Source organism: Chiloscyllium plagiosum, chromosome 2 (genome assembly GCF_004010195.1).
Source record: "Chiloscyllium plagiosum isolate BGI_BamShark_2017 chromosome 2, ASM401019v2, whole genome shotgun sequence".
Classification (NCBI taxonomy): Eukaryota; Metazoa; Chordata; class Chondrichthyes; order Orectolobiformes; family Hemiscylliidae; genus Chiloscyllium; species Chiloscyllium plagiosum.
Genome location: NC_057711.1, coordinates 56,411,581 through 56,438,364, shown reverse-complemented (window position 1 = coordinate 56,438,364; position 26,784 = coordinate 56,411,581). Strand labels below are relative to the sequence as shown.

Genomic DNA, 26,784 nt, shown 5'->3' with positions numbered 1-26,784 from the left:
CATTGAACTTTGGCCAGTTCCTCCCTCATAGCTCCATAGTTCCCTTTATTCAACAGAAGTACTGTCAGTTCTGACTGTACCCTCTCCCTCTCAAATTGCAGATTGGAGCTTAATGTATTATGGTCACTACTTCTCAATGGCTCCTTCACTTCGAGGTCTCTGACCAATTCTGGTTCGTTACACAATACCAGATCCAGAATTGCCTTCTCCCTGGTCAGCTCCAGCACCAGCTGCTCTAAGAATCCATCTCTGAGGCACTCCACAAAGTCTCTTTCTTGAGGCCCAATACAATCCTGATTCTCCCAGTCTACCTGCATGTTAAAATCCCCCATAACAACTGTAGTAACATTTTTGCGACAGGCCAATTTTAGCTCCTGATTTAACTTACATCCGACATCCAGACTACTGTTTGGGGGCCTGTAGATGACTGCCAAGAGGGTCTTTTTACCCTTAGTATTTCGAAGCTCTATCCACACTGACTCTACATCCCCTGACTCTAGGTCCCCCCGTGCAAGGGATTGAATATCGTCCCTTACCAACAAGGCCACCCCACCCCCTCTGCCCGTCAGTCTGTCCTTACAAAAGCACATGTAGCCTTGAATATTCATTTCCCAGGCCCTGTCCACGTGAAGCCACGTCTCTGTTATCCCCACAATATTGTATCTGCCAATTTCCAAAAGAGCCTCAAGCTCATCCATTTTATGTCTAATGCTTCGTGCATTCATGTATAGTATTTTTAATTTGTTACTGCTCTCACCCTTCCCATCAACCCTTATTTCACTCAACCTTACAGCATGATGCCTTTCTGAGTTTTCTGCCTCATTGATACAGTTGTCTTTCTTGACTTCTCTTGTTCTAACTTTCCCTTCAATTTCCTTTTTAAACATCCAGCTTGTCCCCTGTTAGCAAGGTTAGATCTCATGGAATACAGGGATAACTAGCCATTTGGATACAGAACTGGCTCCAAGGTAGCAGACAGAGGGTGGAGGTGGACGGTTGCTTTTCACACTGGAGACCTGTCACCAGTGGTGTGCCACAGACGATTGGTGATTGGGTCCACTACTTTTCAACATTTATATAAATGATTTGCATATGAACATAGGAGGTATAGTTAGTAGGTTTGCTGATGACACCAAAATTGGAAGTTTAGTGGACAGCAAAGAAGCTTACCTCAGATTACATTGGGATCTTGATCAGATGGGCCAATGGGCTGAGAAGTGGCAGATGTGCTGTTTTCCTGGAGCGCCGGGGGTTAAGGGGTGATCTTATAGAGGTTTATAAAATCATAATGGGCATGGATAGGATAAATAGACAAAGACTTTTCCCTCTGTGTGTGGTGGGGTGGTGGTGGGGGGGAGGAGTCCAAAACTGTAGGATGTAGGTTTAGGATGAGAGGAGAAAGGTATAAAAGGTTTCACACAAAGGATGGTGTGTGGAATGAGCTGCCAGAGGAAATGGTGGAGACTAGTACAATTACAGCATTTAAAAGGCACTTGGGTGTGTATATGAATAGGAAGGGTTTAGAGGGATATGTGCCAATTGCTGACAAATGGGACTAGATTAGGTTATCTGGTCAGCATGAACAAGTTGGACCGAAGGGTCTGTTTCAGTGCTGTACTTCTCTATGACTCTATGGCTCTATTCTTTCTGCATTGGAAAACTGTTTTGGGCCCTCTACTGCCTATACTTTTGTTGGAAGTGCCACACAGGGTTTCAGCTGTTATTAGCTGCTTGAATGTCTAATTTGATGTCTTATAGTCATGCACGGTAAACAGTCTAGCAGTTATACTTTTCAATGTGCAGCATTAAATGTATTATATCGATTAATAGGCAACATTTTGAAGCAGCCATATCTGAGCCATCTACTAACTAGATATTCTCACCTTGGTATTTCATGGTCGCCACGTTTGTCTGCTGTGCTGTTTCCAGTGACTGAAAACAAGTCTACAATTCTTCTGGAAAAATGAGTCAATTAAAAACTTAGAGAAGTGGTTATAGTTTGCACAAAGGCACTGGACATATTTATTTACTTTTAATTATTCAGCATGACATTGGCCAGTTAGCTAAGGACATGGCAAAGCATTAGCATTGAAAGTAGCAGGTGTCGTCTTTATGCTGCAGCTCAAAGGCAGAGAATGGGGTGGTCCTAATTCTGGACTGGAGGTGAGATTTGTTGAACACAGTTTTCCACTCTGTGTAGAAGAACCACTCCAACAGGAAACTTCATGGATATGAGTGGAGTGGTGGGCAAGTGTGATAATTTATAGAGATATTAATATTAACTTTTAAATTCAGATTTCAAGATAGTGGCATATGGATGTTGGTTACTTTTGTATAGAGTTCTAAAAATAACTCGGTCAGGTGCTAATGTACTCGGGAATGTGTCATCGAGTGCTTCACACTGTTGTGGTTTACGACAAGTAGATTAAACATTAAAGGGTATTAACTTGTTTTCAGTTCAGAATCAGTAAGGATTGACTTTTGATTTAGAAAATCCAAGATTGAAATTTTAGAGGCAGTCCAGAGGTGATTGACTCGTTTCCCTGCGAGGTAGAAGTCTTTAGAGTAGGTCAAGGAAATCAGTTGTCACAGCTGGAAGATTTAACTGCAATTTAAAAACTGCAATCTAAAAACTGCAATTTAGTTAGAAATCTGCAGGTTATTAAATGCTGAGAAAATCAAAGATCCCAATTTGTGCATATTCGCATAAGAAGACTCCACAGCTCACAGGACAGCAACTGAGGAGAATCAGTTAAGCAAAACTTAAAAAGTTTTGATGTAGAGGTATACTTCCTTCTTGATTTGAATTTCTATAAAATTGTGTTGTTAGGAGGTAGGTGGAAAATTTTGTTTTACCGTGTGTTTTAAGATTTTTCTAACTGTGTCCTATATGTAGATAGCTTGGTTTTCATTTATTTCTTTTTCTGTTCTGCTGTGAAGGAAGCTCTATACTCACATGTGACTATGTTGGAGTGACTGACCACTGCTGTCCATTCATGGCAGCATTTTTAAAATATGCCTTCAGCTAAATTTCAGGGAAGCAAAGGTCATCTGCCAGCCTGCTTGTTCACTCAACATTGTCCCTGACTATCAAGATTCATGGGTTGATGGGGGGTTTGGGTGGGGGGGGGGGGGTGGGGGGGGGGGCAGGTGGTCCGACACTAGGTGGCATGGATCAATTCTCTTGGGAGCATCCTGTCACTGAGGAAGTATTTTATCAGTGATGAAATTCAACAACATCTCCATTGTTCCAGGATATTCTTTGATCATGTGAAGAACAGAGTGTTTGATGACAAAGACCTCAAACCTGGTGCCAAGCTCATAGTCGACCAGACAATTCTGTTAACCACCCTCCTCTACAGGACGGCAAGATGGACAATATACAGCTGATGCTTCAAATCCCTCAAGAAAGCGCCACTGGAGGATGCTTTTGTAAAGTCCTCTAAATCTAATGGCAGAATGAGTGCTCTAATGTTAGTATCCTCTTTCACACCAACATCCCCAGCATAGAGGCACTGATTACAGTCAATCAACTGCGCTGGGGTGAGCCACATTATCTGTGTACTTCACACAAGTGCTTTGAAGCAAGCTTTCTACTCTGAACTATGTCATGGAAAGTTTTTACCAGGAGAGAAGATAAAATGCTTTAGTTTCCTCCCTGGAAGATGCGACTTCCTTATTCCCTCATGGAACTGTCTCACTTAACATCGCCCTGACTGGAAATAAAGCATCTCTGAGGGTGTAATCCATTTTGAGCATCTCTGACAAACCCAGATAGAGACCAAGTTCAAACACCAGGAAGACTGTGAGCTAATTCGAGCATCCCAGTCACCCACGTCATTAAAAACTTCCTGTTCCACCTATGGCAGAGTGTACAGATCATTAGTCTGTTTACTCACCTCAGGATCCATAATTCTAGAGTGGAAGAAAGTCATCCTCAATCTCAAGAGACTGCCTAAGAAGAAGAAGATCATTGATAATTAAAAAGCAATATATTCCATGGCTCCAATAAAAATATAACATGAAGTCTGAAACGCATTTACTATCGCTGATTTGTTGCAAAATTCACTGCCCGTAAGTTCCATTTCTATTTTTGGCCTTGGAGACAGAAAGACTAACTATTCTGTCTTTTTTGTCTTTCTCCTCCACCATCTGTGTCTTCCTGCTTTGCTTTTTAATGCAATCTTACAAATTGTGTTAGTCAATCATTTGATTTGAATTTCATATCCTATTCCTTCTCCTCTTCCTCCCCCTGATGAGTAATTTCCCTTGCCAATCCAATCCCATTAAGATGAAAGGATGCTATCGGGAATAATGAAATAAATGAAAGTCAGGCGAATTGGGATTAGTTTTGTAACAGTTCCACCTTTCCCATCTCCATTAATCTGCAAATTTAAAAGGCAAGTAAGTTAGATGTTCATCGATGAAAGAAAATAGTGATAAAAGAACAAAATTTTAAAACTAGTTTTTATATCAGGTAATCCTGACGATTTAGAAGCAAATGCATAGCTGTATGTGGTTCTGAACAATACACAATTTTATTCTTTGTGTATGCTGTGTTCGATGATTTCAAATGAGTTAGCAGCAAAAGCTTTACACTGTGAACACAAAGTAGGGGAATCAATCAGCTAAAGTTCCTACTCACAATAAACTTTATGCTGGAACATGTAAATGCAGCACATATACAGTGAAGATTCGGAGATACCGTTTATACAGTGAGAGGTTAGCACTGCTGCCTCACAGCGCCAGAGACCCGGGTTCAATTCCCGCCTCAGGCGACTGACTGTGTGGAGTTTGTACGTTCTCCCCGTGTCTGCGTGGGTTCCTCTCACAGTCCAAAGATGTGCAGGTCAGGTGAATTGGCCATGCTAAATTGCCCGTAGTGTTAGGTAAGGGGTAAATGTAGGGGTATGGGTGAGTTGCGCTTTTGCGGGTCGGTGTGGACTTGTTGGGCCGAAGGGCCTGTTTCCACACTGTAATGTAATCTAATCTAATCTAATAGGATTGAGCTCAGCTTTCAGTCAGTTAGTACTCACTGTCAAGATTTGACATGTATGAACTTTTCTTTTGAAATCATAGGTCAGTTAGAGTTCTTACTTTCAACAAAGGAGCGAAAGATGTTGTTCGGTGAGAAGTTGAGAGAAAATATTTTACATACTTCAGAGTATGTAACATGATGTGTCAATTACTGGTAAAAGAATTAACCTTTCATTCAGGATACCGATCAACACTAGTTAGTGACAACATATTAGCTGTTCTACACAGCAGGAGCAAAATGAAGCAAGAACAAAGTGCCCATAGAGCTGCTGTCTTATTAAAGAAAGGCAACTAATGTTGGCTTAATCCAAGGATCACTATCCTCCAGGTAATGGGAGCGGTTAAGTCCTTCATGGTAACCTCAGCTGGTTAGGAATTGAACACTAGCTGTTACCATTGCTGTGCATCACAAACCAGCTTTCTCAGCTACTGAACTAACCGGGGACCAAGGGGATAAAGATAATGGACAAGTGCGAGTTGAGTTGTACTGTTTGAGGAATTACTGCTGCAAGGCCAAGAGAAACTTCTCACCACGTCTTTCTAAACTCGCTTCATTAAGTACCTACCCTGCCCATTTGGCATGCCCAACATCTGACTCCATATCCATCTTACTATGTACTGTTTCTGGAACAACTTGCCACAAACCAGATAACTACCAAGAGACCAGAAAGGCTGGTGCCATATCCTCCTGAGGGAAATGGGCTGCTCTGCGAGAAGTCACCTCCTTGACCTCGAGGACAAGAGCATAAAGACCCTGAGGTCTCTATAGCACAAGACTGGCTTCTGCACTCCCGCACCACTTTAGGTACTGACATCTTGGTGGGAACATTAGCGTTAGAAAATACGGTAGCATAATCTACTGAGCATCTCACTTCTTTGACTCCACAGCTATCTGAGGAAGAAGTTCTCCCTCCTAACTGGCACTTAGAGGACTGATTCGTCCCAGGAGGAGAGGACCCTGACATAAGAACAATCAGGGACTTTGTCTGAATGTTCAAGGAGAATAGGATTGACGGACTGGTATATGGGATGCAATGGCCATCATTGCCAAGAAGCTGCAGCAAGAAGCTTTTGCCCGAAACATCAATTTTCCTGTTCCTCAGATGCTGCCTGACCTGCTGTGCTTTTCCAGCACCACTCTAACATTGACTCTGATCTCCAGCATCTGCAGTAGTCAGTTCCGCCTAGTTGATTTTAATCTTACTGCGAATCCTCTTCCAAGAATGCCTACCTTGAAGAAGTTCTCTTCCTCTCTCTACAAGGATCTCAGTGAGTCTCTCTCTCTCTCTCACTGCAACCCCAGGTCATCTCCTCCGCCCTGAACTTCTTCAGCCACATCCTGAAATAGACTCACTACTGCAGCCACATCTCCTTCCTCAGTGCCTGCTTACGGAACCAACTGATCCCACATGGACTCTGAACCACATTCAGACCAACACAGTTTGGATCTGAACAGGACAACCAGTACAGACTACAAATTCAAAACCTGCAGCAACGGTTCTCCTTCCGGATCCTCCGCTCCACACTCGCAGCAATGCGTTACCATCTAAGCTCTCTACAGTCAACCCTGCCTCAACTGAGGGCCACACTCTCTCAGAATTGCAAAGGACCCCTACTGTATTATATGCTCAGAAGAATTCATACACTTAACAAACTATATGCTTGATGTTCCAGGGTTTAGAACGTTTAAAAAGAACAGGGAGGGTGGAAAAAGAGGAGGGGTGTAGCATTGCTAATCAGAGAGTGCATCACAGCTACAGAAACGAAGGTTGTTGAAGAAGGTTTGTCTACTGAGTCAGTATGGGTGGAAGTTAGGAACAGCAAGGGAACAGCCACTGCATTGGGGGTTTTCTACAGACCACCTAATAGCAATAGAGAGATTAAAGATCTCATAGGCAGGCAGATTATGGAAAAATGCAAAAGTAGCAGGGTTGTTGTTATGGGTGATTTCAACTTTCCCAATATCGACTGGAACCTCCTAAGTGTAGATGGTTTGGATGGAGCCAGTTTTGTAAGGTGTGTTCAGGAGGGTTTCCTTACTCAGTATGTCGACAGACCGACGAGGGGAGAGGCCATTTTGGATTTGGTGCTCAGCAACGAGCCACGACAGGTGTCAGATCTCGCGGTGGGGGAGCACTTTGGTGGCAGTGATCATAACTGCCTCACATTTAGCATAGCCTTGGAAAGTGAAAGGAACAATTACCAAGGGAAAATATTCAGTTGGGGAAAAGGAAATTATGATGCTATCAGACAGGAGTTGGGAAGTACAAACTGGGAGCAATAGTTCCACAGAAAGGGTACAGCAAACATATGGAGACTACTTAAGGAGCAGTTGTTGCGAGTGATGCACAAATTCTTTCCTCTGAAGCAGGTAAGAAGAGGTAAGATTAAGGAATCTTGGATGACAAGAACAGAGGAACTTCTTGTCAAAAGGAAGAGGGCAGCTTATGTAAGGTGGAGGAAGCAAGGATCTAGCACAGCTTTAGAGGATTATGGGCTTGCTAGAAAAGTGCTCAGAAATGGACTGAGGAAAGCCAGGAGGGGGCACGAAAAAGGCTTGGCAATAAGGATTAGGGAGAACCCAAAGGCGTTTTACTCATACGTGAGGAATAAGAGAATGATCAGAGAGAAGGTAGAGCCAATCAGGGATAGTGGAGGGAACTTGTTCGTGGAGTCTGAGCAGATAGGGGAAGCCCTAAATGAGTTTTTTGCTTTGGTTTTCACCAAAGAGAGGGAACTTGTTGTAAATGAAAACTTAGAGGAGCTGGGATACAGTCTTGACCGGATCAAGATTGATGAAGATGATGTACTAGAAATTTTGGAAAACATTAAGATTGATAAGTCCCCAGGACCAGACCAGATTTATCCTAGGCTGCTCCGGGAAGCGAGAAAGGAGGTTGCTAACCCACTGGCAAGGATATTTGCCTCCTCACTCTCCATGGGAGTCGTACTGAAGGATTGGAAGGAGGCGAATGTTGTTCCTCTTTTCAAGAAGGGTAATAGGGAAATCGCTGGCAATTACAGACCAGTCAGTCTTACGTCTGTGGTCAGCAAAGTTTTGGAAAGAATTCTGAGGGGTAGGATTTATGACTATTTGGCAAAGCATAGTGTGATTAAAGGCTGTCAGCATGGCTTTGTGAGGGGCAGGTCATGCCTCACAAATCTTATTGAGTTCTTTGAGGAGGTGTCAAGATAGGTTGATAAAGGTCGAGCAGTGAATGTGGTGTATATGGACTTCAGCAAGGCATTTGATGGGGTTCCCTATGGTAGGCTCATTCATAAAGTCAGGAGTATGGGATACAGGGAGATTTGGCTATCTGGATTCAGAATTGGCTCACTAACAGAAGGCAGAGAGTGGTTGTAGATGCAAAGTATTCTGCCTGGAGGACAGTGTTAAGTGGGGTCCCGCAGGGCTCTGTTCTTGGGCCTCTGCTTTTTGTAGTTTTTATAAATGACTTGGATGAGGAGGTTGAGAGGTGGGTTAGTAAATTTGCAGATAACAAAAGGTTGGAAGTGTCATCGATAGTATAGAGGGCTACTGCAGGCTGCAGCGCGACATGGACAGAATGCAGAGCTGGGCTGAGAAATGGCAGATGGAGTTCAACCTGGATAAATGCGAAGTGATGCATTTTGGAAGGTTGAACTCGAATGCTGAATATAGGATTAAAGACAGGATTCTTGGCAATGTGGAGGAACAGAGGGATCTGGGTGTGCAAGTACATAGATCCCTCAAAGTTGTCACCCAAGTGGATAGGGTTGTTAAGGAAGCATATGGTGTTTTGGCTTTCATTAACAGGGGGATGGAGTTTAAGAGCCATGAGGTTTTGCTGCAGCTCTCAAGTCCCTGGTGAGGCCACACGTGGAATATTGTGTCCAGTTCTGGTCGCCCTATTATAGGAAAGATACAGAGGCTTTGGAGAGAGTGCAAAGAAGGTTTACCAGGATGCTGCCTGGACTGGACGGCTTGCCTTATGAAGAAAGGTTGAATAAACTTGGACTTTTCTCTCTAGAGAGAAGGAGGAAGAGAGGAGACCTGATAGAGATGTACAAAATAATGAGAGGAATAGATAGAGTCAATAGCCAGAGACTTTTCCCCAGGGCAGGCGGTTTCCTCCCACAGTCCAAAGATGTGCAGGTAAGGTGAATTGGCCATGCTAAATTGCCCGTAGTGTTAGGTAAGGGGTAAATGTAGGGGTATGGGTGGGTTGCGCTTCGGCGGGTTGGGCTGAAGGGCCTGTTTCCACACTGTAATCTAATCTAATGCAGAGACATCAGAGGTAGGTTCTTTACACAGAGAGTTGTGAATGCATGGAATGCGTTACCAGCGGTGGTGGTGGAAGCAGAGTCATTGGGGACATTTAAGTGACTGCTGGACATGCACATGGAGAACAGTGAATTGAGGGGTGCGTAGGTTGTTACTATATTTTACATTAGGATTAAATCTTGGCACAACATCGTGGGCCAAAGGGCCTGTTCTGTGCTGTGCTTTTCTATGTTCTATATATTTCTACACCATTTCAAACGTCAAAAACCATAAGTACAACAAACTTTTATGTACCCACCTCAATAGTCAGCGTTCCTGGAACATTCCAGAAGCTTTCCCAGCTTCTGGGACTGCTTGGCCACCATCAGCCATGAGGCCGTGCCAGCCGTCATCGTCGCGGCAATCGATGATGTCATCTCTGCCCCCGCCGTGCGGCAGCTTGCAGCCACGGCTACTCATGCCACCTCCACGATCGCTGGCCGGACAACAGCCGCTGCAACCGGCGGCCAGACACCGCTGCTGATCACGATGGGATCCACTGCCGCCAAGACAATGCAAGGTCCAACCGGAACCACACTTCCGCCCCCTCTGTTGCTGCCGCTGCAGCCACTTCCACTTCCGATGACATCATCTACACCACGCGTTTCGTCGCTTGCGCCCCCGCAGTTGCCGTCGTTGCCACCACTTCTGCCCCCACTTACGCACCACACCTGCACACCACCAACACACCCCCATGGATCCCACTGTCACCACACCCGCTCCCCCAGAACCCCGGGGTGAGCATCACTTCAGCAAATGATGTCACCCCCATTCCCCCACTCACACTCCCACTCCAGTCACAGTCTCCGCCTCCCACACTCCCAGATCCAGCCCTACACCAGGTCCTAGCTCTCAGCCCTGCCGAGTTTGCTTCCCCCCCCGACCACTGTCCTCAGCAAAGGCCTTATCTTCATCTCCATGCATCAACGAATTTGATACGCGGTATAACGTCAAACACTACTTCCTTTGCCTCCACCTCCAAGCTTACTTTTTCAATCAGGACTCCTGCCCACGCACCAAGGACCTCTTCGCCAGCTTGCAACACACCCCATCCACCTGGATGCCCCATGCCGGTCTGTTACCCACGCTCGACCTCTTAATTTACAACTGCTGCCGAGACATTGACCACCTCAACCTCTCTACCTCCCTCCCCCAATCCGACCTCTCACCCTCACAATGCGCAACCCTCCATGCCTTCTGCTCCAACCCCAAACTCACCATCAAACCAGCAGACAAGGGGGGTGCAGTGGTAGTTTGGCACACTGACCTTTACACTGCTGAAGCTTGGCGCCAACTTGAAGACACCTTCCTACCATCCCTTGACCATGAGCTCACCTGCACCACCAAACCATCATCTCCCAGACTGTACACAACCTCTTCACCTCAGGGGATCTCCTACCCACAGCTTTCAACCTCATAGTTCGGGAAACCCACACCTCCCGATTCTACCTCCTACTCATAATTCACAAGCCTGACTACCCCGGCCGACCCATCGTCTCAGCCTGCTCCTGCCCCACTGAATTCATCTCCACCTATCTCGATACTGACCTATTCCCCCGGTCAAGGAACTCCACACATACGTTCAAGATACCATCCATGGCTGCACCTCCTCCAAGACTTCTGTTTCCCTGGCCCCCAACGCCTCAACTTCACCATAAACATCCAGCCCCTATACACCTCCAACCACCATGATCAAGGCCTCCAAGCCCTCAGTTTCTTCCACCCCCAACGTCCCTACCAGTACCTTTCCACTGACACTCTTATTCGTTTGGCTGAACTGGCCCTCACCTTCAACAATTTCTCCATCAATTCCTCCCATGGGCACGTGCATGGGCGCCAGCTTTGCCTGGTCTCTTTGTTAGCTACGTAGAACAATCTATCTTTCGGAATTACTCCGGCATCACTCCCTACCTTTTCCTCCGTTACATTGATGACTGCATCAGCGCCACCTTATGCTCCCACGAGGAGTTTGAACAGTTCATCAACTTCACCAACACATTCCAATCCGACCTTAAGTTCACCTGGACCAACTCTGACACTTCTCTCCCCTTCCTGGACCTCTCCATTTCCATCACAATGACCGACTCAACACTGACATTGTCTACAAACCCACCGACTCCCACAGCTACCTTGATTACACCTCCTCCCAGCCTACCTCTCGCAAAAATACAATCCCTTATTCCCCATCTGTCTGCCATATCTGCTCCCAGGAGGACCAGTTCCTTCTTTAAAGACCTGAGTTTCCCTTCCCATGTGGTTGATGATGCCCTCCAGCGCATCTCATCCACTTCCTGCATCTCTGCCCTCGAACCCCACCCCTCCAACCGCAACAAGAACAGAACTGCCCTGTTCTTCATCTTCCACTCCACCAACCTCCAAATACATTGCATCATCCTCTGCCATTTCTGCCAGCTACCATCGGACCCCACTACCAGAGATATTCCTCCCAAGCCCTATCCGCTTTTTGTAAAGACCGTTCCCTCCGCAATTACCTGGTCAGATCCACGCCCTCTAACAACCCCCCCCGGCACTCTCCCCTACCACCGCAGGAATTGCAAAACCTGCGCACACACCTCCCCCCTCATCTCCGTCCAAAGCCCCAAAGGAGCCTTCCACATCCATCAAAGTTCCACCTGCATTTCCACTCATGTCATTTACTGTATCCCTTGCTCCTGATGCCGTCTCCTCTACGTTGGGGAGACTGTGTGCCTACTCGTAGAGCACTTCAGAGAACATCTCTGGGACACTCACACCAAACAACCCCACAGCCCGTGGCTGAACATTTCAATTCCCCCTATCTCTCTGCCGAGGACATGCAGGTCCTGGGCCCTCTCCATCGCCACTCCCTTACCACCCGACAGCTGGAGGAAGAACCCTCATTTTCCGCAACAGGACCCTTCAACCCCATGGCATCAACGTCGACTTGCAGAGCTTTTCCAGCAATTTTTCTTTTTGCTTCTGATTTACAATATTTGCAGTTCTTTTAGTTTTTTATTTAGAAACTTAAGGGCTTTTCCACTCATACCTCTCCTGCACAGAATAAATCTTTCCACAGGAAATATTGATATTAGAATGTATATTTGGTTTTTGGTGGCTTGGTTACTTTGTACTGAATTATGCATTTCTTTTCACAGCTTAGCAACCCCTCCACTCCCACTTCTCTTCGACATCTCAGAATATTTAGGGGTGCAGTTCCACAGCCTTCAACTGCCTTTCAGTTCGTCATCCAAATTTATTTTGTTCATCGTTAAGCCAGGCAATAAAAGTTCTGATGAAGGGTCACCAGACTCAAAACATTAACTCTGTCTTCTATTGGCTTGCAGGAGCAGCATGGTGATTACAGAATGCAAACTTATTGAGTGGGTTAATGCTGAACATTTGCTATTTAATATCATTGTTGACAACCTGGTTCATCATTGAGTTCAATTCTGTCTCTGCCTAAAGTCCATCAGTCTCAGATTTAGAATTTGGAACTCAGGTTAAGATTTCACCCTCTTGCGCAAAGGATAATATTGATTGTAGCTGAGATTATGGTTGAACTAGAGACTCAGTTCAGCTGTACATTGAAAATGATATTAATCCAATAAACCATCAGAAGTTTGTACTCACTAATTGCTAAATATATCTTTCCTTGCAGATGTTGTTGAGGAACCCTGTTTTCGTATTCTTAGTTATAGCAGGCACCACTGAAGCACTGGTCATCACTGGATTTGTCACATTTATGCCAAAATTCATTGAAAATCAGTTTGGCCTAACTGCTAGCCTAGCAGCAATTCTAGGAGGTAAGCAGTTTAGTTAACTTCCTTAACAGATCATATTTCAGTAATTCATTAAAAGGGATAATTGATCAGAAGTTGCTGAAAATATATCAGTTGATGGATGATTGACACACAACTTGGCCAGTAGCTTGTCAAGAAAATGAGATACACCGGAATTATAATATATCAGAATATATTGTTGGTCAGATTTCACCATTAACTTTGTGCCAAATATCATGACATTAAATCTGAATTTTCAAAAGGCCATCAGTAATGTACTACATTATGGAATCACAACTAATTTCAGACCAAGTGCAGTCTAGAAATAGTTAACAAATAGATAAGCTGGCTACAAAAAAAAACAATGAGTTAGAGTGAAAGAGAAAGAGTCAGAGAAAAGTTGGAAAGTGATGTTTCACATATTGAAGTGCTGAACCTAGTGTGCACCATTTTAGAAAATGATTTGAATGCAAGGATCAGTCGAAAGCAGTAGGAGGTTGCCATATGTTTTTTGAGTCTCCACCATTCAATATGATCATGGCTGATTTTTGGCTTCAACCTCACTCATTCCCATTTTCTCTTGATTTCCTGGGATGCCAAAAATGTGTCCTTTTTCACTATCTGTCTTGGCTTTAAGGATAACTCTGGGCGAGAAATTTCTCCTCAAGTCAATCCCAAATGATTAGCTGCATTTCCTGAATGTGGAGTATATGTTCTAAATTCCTTCATTAGGGGAAACAACTCTGTGTCTACCTGTTCAAGCCACTTCAGCATCACGAATGTTACAATGCGATCTCTTCTCATTTTTCTAAACTCCAGAGAGTATACAAGCAATTCATTCAGTTTCTCATTGCTTGGATCAGTCTAGTGCTAAACCTTTGTGCACTGTTTTCAGTGTGAATAAATCATGCATTAAATGTGGAAATCAAAACTGCATACAGTGCTCCAGATATGGTTTTGCCAAAGCCCGATATAATTTTAGTAATGCTGTTTTATTCTTGAACCCCCAAACCCCATGAACTAAAGGTCAACATGTCTTTTGGTTTTCTTGTTATTTGCTTTATTTGCATGCTAAATCCAGTGTTCCTTTGACATGTACCCTCATGCTTCTTAGAATCAACATTTACAAGTTTCATGCCTTTAAGAAAATTCTGTTTTTCTATTCTTACTATCAACATGAATAGCCTTATACTTACACACATTCTGCATTGCCTGCAATTTGTTGTTCATTCACTTAATCTGTTTATTCATGTTTTTATTATCCTCCTCACAATTTACATTCCTACCTAGGTTTGCATTGTCAGCAAACTTATGTACATTTCATTTCATGTCTTGGCCAGTGTTAAATAATACTGATTGCAAGTAGCTGAAGCCCCAGCCCTAATCCTTGTGGCACAGCTTGGCAACTTGAAAATGCTCCTTTTATTCCTCTTTACTTATTGTCCATTAAGCAGTCCTCCAACTATGCTAATTATTACCCAGAACTTACATAACAACCTTCAGTGTGTCCCTTTTCAAATACCTTTGGGAAATCCAAGTGCACCACATCTAAAGGTTCCCCTTTATCTAGCTGACCAGTTATATCCTCAAAATACTCTAATGAATTTGTCTATATAATTTCCTTTTTGAAAAATCATGTTGATTTGTCAGACCATACTATGAATTTCTGGATGCATTGTTAAGACTTTCTTAATAGTAGATTTCAGCATTTTCCAGGATTCCAGAAATTGGAGGATATAGTTAATACAGTGGAAGACTGTGACAAAATACAAGAAAGCATTAATATACTTAAAGAATGGGTGTATGATTGGTAAATGAACTTCAATGGAGGTAATTTTTTGAGGAAGACTAAAGAGATCTCAAACTCCTTAGAAATTCAGCTTGTGACTTGATGTGGGTGACACTGGAGAATAACTTGTGATTTGGAATTACATTTCATGAGGAGGCCTGATACTATTTAATTCCAATCAGGCACTTAACCGGGCAATGTTAGGCCTCCTACAGAATTAAACCTTCAGTATGACAGAAATTCCTTGGGAGCTGCCTGGGAGCTGTCTGCACATTAGAGACCTACAGTTCTTCAGTACCCGTAGCACCACTGGGAACGGTGGCTTTGGCAGGGGGATTTGTAAGCAAGGATAGTGGGATGGTTTTCTATGGCGGCCCCATTTGCCCACATCTGTTCCTTGAATTAGGCCTGGAGTGCTATTAATGAGAGATAATAGCTGGGAATTTTGGTGCCATGCACACTGCCATCCTGTCCCAGAGAGGTATTAAAGTCTGAATTGTTTACATTAAGGCTTCTGTTTCCAATTTGATTCATCAATTAATATGAAGATTAATACCATCGTTGATTATTGCCATACCTTTCTTACAAGACCTCATTTTTATGTATACTCTGTCCTACACGGTAGCAAATGTTAAGGGCCTTCGGAACTATTCCCACTGGTGCCTTCTTCCTTTGCTATTTCTTATTCTTACCCAAATTGTTTTTTATATAATCCTTCTCCAAGTCAAGATCATTTCTAACTACTGTAATGATCTCATCCTTTATGAACAAAAATACTCACCCATCTTCTTCTTTTCTAAGCACTGTTTTCTTAGTTAGCCCCTAACCATTCATGCTCCCATAGCAGAACCAATTTCTTAGCCCTTGCTATGTCATTAAGTGGATTACAGAAACTGGATCCTTCTCCTCCAAGTTCTAATTCTTATCTAGGCCCAAAGTCATGACTTTAATCCTGATATCACTACCTTCTCATATTTTCAGTTGCAGAGAATGGTATCCATTACCTAACTTTACAGTGCCCCATTCCAACTAAATGTTTAGGATACTGTGCAGATTTGGTGCTCATATTGAAGGAAGGACATATTCACCTTGGAGGCAATACAGCAAAGGTGCACTACCTTGTTTCTTAATACAAATCTATCAAACTAGATATCTCCCTGGTGACCCTCCTCTGAGAGCGAGAGAGACACTCGAGAGAGCGAGAGAGACACTCGAGACAGATAGAGAGAGACACACTCGAGACAGATAGAGAGAGAGAGAGATTTGAGACAGACAGAGAGAGAGAGAGAGAGAGAGAGACACTTGAGACAGAGCGAGAGAGACACACTCTTGAACTGTCCTACCTATCCTGACCACCCTCCTCTCCAACCTATTGCACTACCTTGTTTCTTAATACAAATCTATCAAACTAGATATCTCCCTGGTGACCCTCCTCTGAACTGCATCAAATGCATGTGTATCTCTCCTAAAATAAGGAGTGTTTGGAGTCCAGAAGTCTTAGGAGGCAGTGATCATAATATGGTAGAGTTCAGTCTGCAGTTTGAAAGAGAGAAGGCAAAATTGGATGTAATGGTGTTACAGTTGACTGGAAGCAGAGCCTAACGGGAAGACAGTAGAGCAACAGTGGCAGGAGTTTCTGGATGTAATTAAGGACATGGTACAGAGGTTCATCCCAATGAAAAGGAAGATTATCTGGGGGTTTGAGGGGGGGGGTTGTGGATTTGGGGGAGAGGAGGAGTGAGGATTAGACAGCCATGGCTGACAAAGGAAGTCAGGAAATATATCAAATAAAAAGAGAGAGCCTATAAAGTGGCCAAGAGCACTGGGAAATCAGAAGATTGGAAAGACTACAAAAACAGAGGATAACAAAGAGAGAAATAACAAAGGAGAGGATCAAAAATGAAGGTAGGCTAGTCAGTAATATTAGAAATTATAGTAAAGGTTTATTTCAATAGAGAAGAAACAAACAAGAGGCAAAAATAGACAATGAGCTGCTTCAAATTGATGCAGGAAGGCTAGTGCTGGGAGATAAGGAAATAGCTGAAGAACTTAATAAGTTCTTTGTGTCAGTCTTCGCAGTGGAAAACATGAGTAATATCTCAACAATTAAGGAGAGTCAGGAGCAGAGCTGAGTATGGTTGCCAGTACAAAAGAGAAAGTACGAGAAAAGCTAAAAGATCTAAAAATTGATAAATCTCCTGGCCATGATGGGCTACATCCTAGAGTTCTGAGGGAGGTGGCTGAGGAAATAGCGGAGGCGTTGGTTGTGATCTTCAAAAGTCACTGGAGTCATGGAAAGTCCCAGATGATTAGAAAATTGCTGCTGTAACCCCCTTGTTCAAGAAAGGATTAAGACAAAAGATGGAAAATTATAGACCCATTAGCCTAACCTCGGTTGTTGGTAAAATTCTGGAACCCATCGTTAAGGATGACATTTCTAAATTCACAGAAGTGCAGGGTCGGATTAGAACAAGTCAGCATGGATTTAGTAAGGGGAGGTCGTGCCTGACAAACCTGTTAGAATTCTTTGAAGTGGTAACAATTAGGTTAGGCCAGGGAAACGCAGTGGATGTTATCTATCTAGACTTCCAAAAGGCCTTTGATAAGGTGCCTTACGGGAGGCTGCTCAGTAAGGTGAGGGCCCATGATGTTTGAGGTAAGCTATTGGCATGGATTGAGGATTGGCTGTCTGACAGAATGCAGAGAGTTGGGATAAAAGATGCTTTTCAGAATGGCAGCTGATAAGTGGTGTCCTGCAGGGTTCAGTGTTGGGGCCGCAGCTGTTCACATTATATATTAATGATCTGGATGAAGGGACTGGGGGCATTCCGGTGAAGGTTGCCAATGATACGAAGTTAGGTAGACAGGCAGGTAGTAGTGAGGAGGTGGGGAGGCTGCAGAAAGATTTAGACAGTTTAGGAGAGTGGTCCAGGAAATAGCTGATGAAATTCAACGTGAGAAAATGTGAGGTCTTGCACTTCGGAAAAAAGAATACAGGCATGGACTATTTTCTAAATGGTGAGAAAATTCATAAAGCCAAAGTACAAAGGGATCTGGGAGAGCTAGTCCAGGATTCTGCCAAAGTTAACTTGCAGGTTGAGTCTGTGATTAAGAAAGCAAATGTAATGTTGTCATTTATCTCAAGAGGGTTGTAATATAAAAGCAGCGATGTGCTTCTGAGATTTTATAAAGCTCTAGTTAGGCCCCATTTAGAATACTGTGTCCAGTTTTGGGCCCCACACCTCAGGAAGGACATACTGGCACTGGAGCATACCCAGTGGAGATTCACATGGATGATCCCTGGAATGGTAGGCCTAATATACGATGAACAACTCAGGATCCTGGGATTGTATTCATTAGCATCTGGAAGGTTGAGGGGTGATCTAATAGAAAGTTACAGAGTAATGCATGGCTCAGAAAGGGTCGATGTTGGGAAGTTGTTTCCGTTAGACGGGGATACTAGGACCCTTGGGCACAGCCTTAGAATTATAGGGGGTCAATTTAGAACGGAAATGAGGAGACATTTCTTCAGCCAGAGAGAGGTGGACCTGTGGAATTCATTGCTAGGGAGCTCAGTGGAGGCAGGGACGATAAATAATTTAGCAATAGTGGAGGAGTTGAAACAGTTGGTAAGATGGAGCTGGGTCTGGTCAGTGTACGTGTGCTGTTCAATAATGTTATTTAGAGGTAGCAGGTAGATGAGAAATAGGAAACGGGTCAAGTAGAGATCCTAGGAAGATACCAAAAAATGGGGGGGAGAAGCTTTAAAAAAGGATACTTGGCTATGATTTAATACATAAGAATAGAACCAGCTGAGTGCAGTTTCACCCAGCCAGTGATAGCAGAGTGTCATTACAAGGGTTTCATGGTAAACTGTGTCAAAATACAGGGACCAGGATGGAGAGATTTTTGGATGTCATTTGTGATTTTGACAAGAACTGTTCCTGTACTATGGCAGAGGTAAACATCTGATTGAAGAGATTCAAATGTGAAGTTCTCGGAATAAATAGGCATGGAGTTGGGAGGCGATTACATTCAAGGACTATGAAAGAAAAGAGAAATTGGAAATGTGATGCAATTTGCAAGGACAGTGAGGTGAAGAGTGTGGTGCTGGAAAAGCACAGCCAGTCAGGCGGCATCTGAGGAGCAGGAGAATTGACGTCTCTGGCATAAGCCTTTCATCAGCTTATGCCCAAAACGACGATTCTCCTGTTCCTTAGATGCTGCCTGACTGGCTGTGCTTTTCCAGCACCAAACCCTTCGGCTCCCATCTCCCGCATCTGCAATCTTCATTTTCTTCCAGTGAGGTGAAGGTCTGGTTTATTAAGGGAAGTGATGGTGGCATCAGATTTTAAGAACAGACAACAACACTATCTCAAAACACATATGAACATTGTGACCAAATATGAAGATCATGAAGAGAATTTGGATCGTTAGCAATGCATTGGGATTGTGTTCGCCAAGCTGGGAATTTGTGTTGCAGACGTTTCGTCCCCTGTCTAGGTGACATCCTCAGTGCTTGGGAGCCTCCTGTGCAGCGCTTCTGTGATCTTTCCTCCAGCATTTGTAGTGGTTTGAATCTGCTGCTTCCGGTTGTCAGTTCCAGCTGTCCGCTGCAGTGGTCGGTATATTGGGTCAAGGTTGATGTGCTTATTGAATGAATCTGTGGATGAGTGCCATGCCTCTAGGAATTCCCTGGCTGTTCTCTGTTTGGCTTGTCCTATAATAGTAGTGTTGTCCCAGTCGAATTCATGTTGCTTTTGGGATTCATGGGATTTTGTACACTACATTGGTTTTGCTCATGCTGGGTATTCCCATGCAAGGACTGCACAAAACACTACATAGGACAAACAGGAAGACAGCTAACGATCAGCATCCATGAACACCAACTAGCCACGAAATGACACGACCAGCTATCCTTAGTAGCCTCACACGCAGATGACAAGCAACATGAATTCGACTGGGACAACACTACTATTATAGGACAAGCCAAACAGAGAACAGCCAGGGAATTCCTAGAGGCATGGCACTCATCACAGATTCAATCAATAAGCACATCGACCTGGACCCAATATACCGACCACTGCAGTGGACAGCTGGAACTGACAACCGGAAGCAGCAGATCCAAACCACTACAAATGCCGGAGGAAAGATCACAGAAGCGCTTCACAGGAGGCTCCCAAGCACTGAGGATGTCACCTAGACAGGGGACGAAACGTCTGCAACACAAATTCCCAGCTCAGCGAACACAACCACAACAACGAGCATCCGAGCTACAAATCTTCTCACAAACTTTGAAAATGCATTGGGAATTGGATTGAGGTAACAGAATGAGGATCTCATGGATATGTTATGGTTCAAGAAGGCATGATGGGAACTAGGATGAAAACAATAGACTGATGTACAGAAGTGTTTGGCTTGATGAGCTAGTGGGAGGCAGAGAACTGGCTATGAAAAATGCGTTGCTGGAAAAGCGCAGCAGGTCAGGCAGCATCAAAGGAACAGGAGAATCGACGTTTCGGGCATAAGCCCTTCTTCAGGAATGAGGAGGGTGTGCCAAGCAGGCTAAGATAAAAGGTAGGGAGGAGGGACTTGGGGGAGGGGCGTTGGGAATGCGATAGGTGGCGATTCTGTTTGTTGACGTGGCTGAAGAGCTTCAAGGCAGAGGAGATGACCTGGGGGATGCAGTGAGAGAGGGACTCACTGAGATCCTTGTAGAGGGAGGAGGAGAACTTCTTCAAGGAAGGCATCCGTGCAAGAGGATTCGCAGTACGTTAAAATCAACGGCAGCTGAACAGATGGCCGGAAATTTAGTAACAAAAGAATTCCATGAGTTCCTCATACTTATTGCCAAAACAATTTCAAAATCCATGATAATTCCTGTTACCATTGAAAATTTTGAATTAGATTCCTTTTGTTGTATATTCCTGACCACCTAGTGTCTAGTCCTTTCCATGAATAGAATGTTTGACAGTGACAGACTTAATATAGATCTTAGGCAAAAGTGAGGACTGCAGATGCTGGAAACCAGAGTTTAGATCAGAGTGGTGCTGGAAAAGCACAGCAGGTCAGGCAGCATCCGAGGATCAGGAAAATCGACGTTTCAGCCAAAAGCCCTTCATCAGGAATATTCCTGATGAAGGGCTTTTGGCTGAAACGTCGATTTTCCTGCTCCTCGGATGCTGCCTGACCTGCTGTGCTTTTCCAGCACCACTCTGATCTAAGCCCTTAATATAGATCTTGTTGAGCAGAATATCCATTACAACCTACTTACGATTGCATCTGCCACTATAACTGAACTGGAGATTCGGAAGATTATTCAGGTTGACTTGAGGGTTAATTAAAATTCTAACTGACTGACCATGCAGCATGCTATTCTTTGTGTTCATCCTTTCAGAAATAATTTTACATTGTCTGTGATAGAAAGACAAGGCACACTTAAGTATAAAAATGTTTCAAAGTGAAAAGTTCTCTCTTTTAAATTCACTGCATCTTAATGTAATAATTAATATTGCTTTAATTTAGAAATTGTTGATATTCTACTTTTCGAATTGATGTGAGCCAGAGACACCATGAATGGCTTTGTGAACAAAGTTATATCGCTGTTATTAAGAGATACTTTTGGTAGTAGCAGATAAATATTTCTCCAGAAAGTACACAGGTATCTCCAGTGAACCATGTGACCTGATAATGATATAATCGGTTCAAATCTTTTACTTTTAAGGAGCAGTACTTATCCCTGGAGCTTTCATTGGTCAAGTTATTGGTGGGCTCATCATTTCCAAGATGAAACTTCAATGTCGAGATGTGATGAGAATGGGTGCAGTCACATGTGTATTATCACTGCTTTGTGCTTTAGTTTTTGTTTTTGCTAAATGTTCAAACCACCCATTTGCTGGAATCAACCAGGACTATAACTTGTAAGTAAACATGAAATTATTTTAGTTTTTCTGTATTTACAATCTGAAATGTCTTTTATGTTACCTATGTGATGATCACAATGTAAACTTCTGGTGCAAGATGTGACGCTGGTTAATATTCTCATCATTTAATATAACTAATTTAACTAGTTGATCTTCTGTGGTCTTTCACACATAGTCAGGATCAGGCATAACGTTCAGGGTGAAACATAACTGGTGACTAATAACTAAATCATGATGCACAGAGATTTCTAGCAAGGAAATTGAGGACGGACAACAAATTGTACAGCCCTTAAACCAGGAACAGGAGTTGACAGACATCCTTAAATCATGCAAATTGCTTGCAATGCAGGCAGAACACCAACTTTTAGCTGACTGGACATTTGAATGAACTCTGCTGCCAAAGAACACTATCTGCACTGTTCACTGCCAGGATGCATCAGCAGAGGGCCATAATAATTAGTAACTAGCATCACTTTAAAGCTAGCCTGCAGTTGTGAAAGGGGATGCGCAGCGTAACAATCGCAGTAAGGCTGGTCGAAGAGAATCAGACCTGGGAAAAAGTAAAGAACGGCAAAGCAGGGATGAGCACAAGCTCCAAGATTTTCAGACACTGTACATCTTTATGGAGAAGTTGCAAAGAATGATAGCTGGGAAGAAGACCCATTAGACAGATTGTCAAAGACCAATGGGAACAGGTAGCTGTGGAGCTCAATACTAATTATTAAGGCTTGAAGCCCCAGTGCTGTGCTTCAATAAAATCAATGGCTTTATATGAATGATCAGTGTTAGTGAAGGCATCTTCAAATTCAATAATTCCTTACTAATGGTTGATTACATACTTCATTATTATATCACAAATACAATAGAGAACATATTAGGAACACCTTGCACTTGTGATTTAGTAGCTCCTAGGTCTCCTGATCATTTTCATCAAACCAGTTTAAATTGTGAGGTGTCCCTGTACTGGAAACTAAAACCAAAAGGAAAGAAAGCAGATTGATGTGCACATGAAGGCTGAGTTCCAACAAGTAAAATCACATGATCTAAAAAGCATTTGGTGGACAGAAAGAGTGCATGAAATACATCAACTTACCAACATTACCAACAGCCATGACATGCATAGATTCTTCAGCACCTTTAAGACCATCTATGGCCAAGCAGCCAGGCACCTAACCTACTGAAAGCTAAGAATGAGCTGGTTCTCATCAGAAATGTAGAGGCAGTGAGTGCTTTTGGAAGGAGCACTTCAAAATTGAAACGCCATCGTTGATGTGAGCGCCCTTAACCAAATTATGGTATGCCACTTGTGAATGTCTCAGTATGATCCCAGCCAATCATGAAGATGAAAGTTATTCACTAGCTCAGAACCAACAAGACCATTGATCATAGAATCATAGAATCTCTAAAGTGCAGAAAGAGGCCATTGGGCCCATTGAGTCTGCACCAACCCTCCGAAGAGCATTCCAGCCTCCGCCCATCCCCATAATCCTGTATGGCATTTTCGTCATTGCTAACGCACCTAACCTGCACATCTTGGACTTACAGGCCAATTTTTAGCATGGCCAATCCACCTTACCTGCACAACTTCGGACTGTGGGAGGAAACTGGAGCATCTGGAGGTGATGCAGATGGAAATCCTGCAGAAATACTAAAATAGAGGGGAGAAGTACACTTAGCTCATATACATGACCTCATCTCTCTCACTTGGAATGAGGAGAATTTTCCATGGGATATCCAAGATGCTGTTTTGTGATCACCTTCAACAAAGGAGATAAGATAAATTAGAGTAACCACAGAGAGGTATTCCCTGCTATCAACCACGGGAAAGATCATTGCACAAATCCTCGTTAGTTCTTCCCTCCCAATGGCTGAAGATCTTCTGCCAGAATTGCAATGTGTATCCTGTCTACCAAGAGGTATAATGGCCATGGTCTCCACAACAAAACAAAGCCCAAGAAAAATTCATAGCAACAGCAACCAATACACATGGCTTTTTTGTCCTCACAAAGACCTTTGACTCTGGGAGGGACTTGGAATGTCCTGTTCAAATTTGCTGCTTGCAGAAGAGTATCACCATTCATGCCTGCTGCACGATGGCATGAAAGCTGATATTCACCACTGTATCCATTACACCCCCAATAGTGTGCAAACTGGGGTCAAGCAAGACTTTGTCATTGTGCCAGTATTCGTCTTCTTTGTTTGCAACATTCCACCCCATAACTATGATGTCAAGCTAATTTAGAGGATGAGTAGGAAACTATTCAAACTGTGTTGCCTCCAGTCCCGAACGAAGTTTTATCATCCTTTATCATCAAGTTGCAATATGCAAACAGTGCTTGTCTGTACACACTCAAGAGATTATTAATGCATTCAACTAGCCACTGAACAAAGTGGATGAATTTCCATACTTTGTGAGCCTCCTCTCAGTAAGGACAGACATCAAATTCCTCTCACAACACCAGAGTAGAAAAAAAGTTTTCCTCCATCCCAAGGGACACCTTAAGAAAATGGAAAGGGAACATATATTCCTTCAACATGTTGATATTTGCTGTAGCGTCAGTTGTCAATGGGGTTTAATTCTATTGGTGAAGTCTCTATTGAATTCAGAGATCCAAGGGATGTTAAAGTGTAGTATTTAAATTATGAACTACCATCAGTGAAAAATATAGGTGATTAAGTTAATTTATTCGGTCTGCAAATAAGAAAGAGAAACTTTTCCCAAAACAGACTAAAAGAATTTAGAATTAGAATCTCTAAAGTGTGGAAGCTGGCCCTTTGGCCCAACAAGTCCACACTGACCCTCCGAAGAGTAACCCACCCAGGCCCACTCCCCTATTACTCCACATTTACCCCTGACTAATTCACCTAACCTACACATCCTTGGACACTATGGGCAATTTAGTGTGGCCAATTCACCTAACTGCACATCTTTGGACTGTAGGAGGAAACCAGAGTACCTGGAGGAAACCCATGCAGACATGGGGAGAATGTGCAAACTCCACACAGACAGTGACCCAAGGCTGGAATCAAACCCAGGTCCCTGGCGCTGTGAGGCAGCAGTGCTAACTACTGAGCCACTGTTCTGCCTTAAAAGGAGTAAACATAGTCAGCAAGTCCAACAATAAATTTCACTCAAAACAACAAATGCTGGAGATCATAGTGGGTCATGGATGGAAAGAGAGCAAGCTAATGTTTCAAGCCTAGGTGACTCTTCATTAGAGCTGATGAAGCTGATATGCTAGCTTGCTCTCTCTCCATGGATGCTGCTTGACTCACTGTGATCTCCAACATTTGATTTTTCAGTACAGATTCGAGCATCTGTAGTAATTTGCTCCTAATAAATCTTACTCAAACTGACAACAACAAATAACAATGTGAGTTGAGTTTCTCTCACGAATTGTTTTAGACGTTTCAGCACTTTATCCTTGTGAATTATTCTTGTAACTGCTTTGTGCTGTCTATCTCTCTCACTCATACTGGACTCGAAATGTTAAATCTGTTTCTCTCCACAGATGCTGACAGATCTGCTGACTCTCTCCTGGATTTTCTATTTGTCTCAGTGAATAGGTTTGAATTTCAAACCCACTGTCTGTTGCATTCAGAGCAACCTAATTTTGTATAGGGGACATTTGAAATTAGCACTCCCATTTTTACATGCAAAAGCCTCATTATTTTTGAATTGTCTGTATATTTTCTTAGCCTATACAGCTGAATATGCATTCAGCAGCAGCAGTGAGCCCTGGTGTGGCACCTAAAGAAAGCATCAACAACTTACATCTCAGCTACAAATTGACTTTTTTTCTGATTGTTGCTCTGTGAATGCATCAATGATAGCTTGAGGCTCGTTTTCTTCAGTGTGTACATGCACAAATGTTGTTTGTATCCTGCAAATTGACAATGGTGGTTACGGTTGACTTCGTCAACACAGTTTGAATAGTTTCCTACTCATCATCGAAATTGGTTTGACATCATCAGGAGGCTTCACGGTTATGGGGTGAAATGTTGCAAGAAGGAAAAGAATATGTTCGGAAGTATTTAGTTCTTTCTAAAGTTGCTTAAACTTTGCAAAATTCTACATGGGTTGCTGCAACAGATTCTGTAAATCTTTTTGCTGATTTCCACACAAAACAGTTCTCATAGACATGGGTATTCTGTTAGGTATTTTCCCAGGATACAACATGACATGGAGAATGAATGAAGCATGGCAGGTTATTGAACGAAGAAAGAACAAGAGTGGAAGAGTGGTCAGGCTGTAGTAGTAGCCACACATTCAAACAATCTAGGCAGTCAAATAAAAATAACACTGTGAATAGGTTTTGTGAGACAAGAATATATTAAAAAAATGGAAAGTGCAAGTGGAGCAGCTGGCACAGAAGCCCTCTGCGGACCATTTTTAAAATTTTCCTATACCAATATGGTATTCAGTGCATACAACAATGGACATTTCTCTCATCATAATCTTTATCTCATCTCTGTGTTTCCATTCTGAAATTCTGGTTATTTTCCAAATCTTTTTCTGTGTTTCCAATTCCAATATGTAATTTCCTCTCTCCCATAACACATACTCCTTTGTTCCTCCAGTCATTGTCTTTATAGCCCTCGTGTTTGGCTACCTGTGGTCTTTGATCTTTTGTCTGTTCCACGACCTCTAATCTATCCCTTTCTTAGTCTCCGTTTTCCTGTTCTTCAATCACTGTTTGATCCCAGGATGTTTATATTTCTGTGTTTTTACTGTGGTACTTTCTGGCCGATGATAGGTTAACTCTGCTTTTCATTGACCTATGCTTGAAAGTAGGTAAAAACAATGACTGCAGATGCTGGAAACCAGATTCTGGATCAGTGGTGCTGGAAGAGCCCAGCAATTCAGGCAGCATCCGACAAGCAGCAAAATCGACGTTTCGGGCAAAAGCCCTTCATCAGGAATAAAGGCAGAGAGCCTGAAGCAGGGAGAGATAAGCTAGAGGAGGGTGGGGG

At 43.2% G+C, this 26,784-nt stretch overlaps 1 protein-coding gene across 1 annotated transcript in view; it reads left to right on the top strand.

The window, feature by feature from the left end:
* The window catches only part of LOC122559862 (solute carrier organic anion transporter family member 4C1-like), a 174,666-nt gene that overhangs the window by 120,029 nt on the left and 27,853 nt on the right, over positions 1–26,784 (top strand). The window contains exons 7-8 of the mRNA XM_043709986.1: positions 12,978–13,122; positions 21,612–21,807. Coding sequence (XP_043565921.1) covers positions 12,978–13,122; positions 21,612–21,807 — 341 coding nt within the window. The remainder of the gene's footprint in view (positions 1–12,977; positions 13,123–21,611; positions 21,808–26,784) is intronic.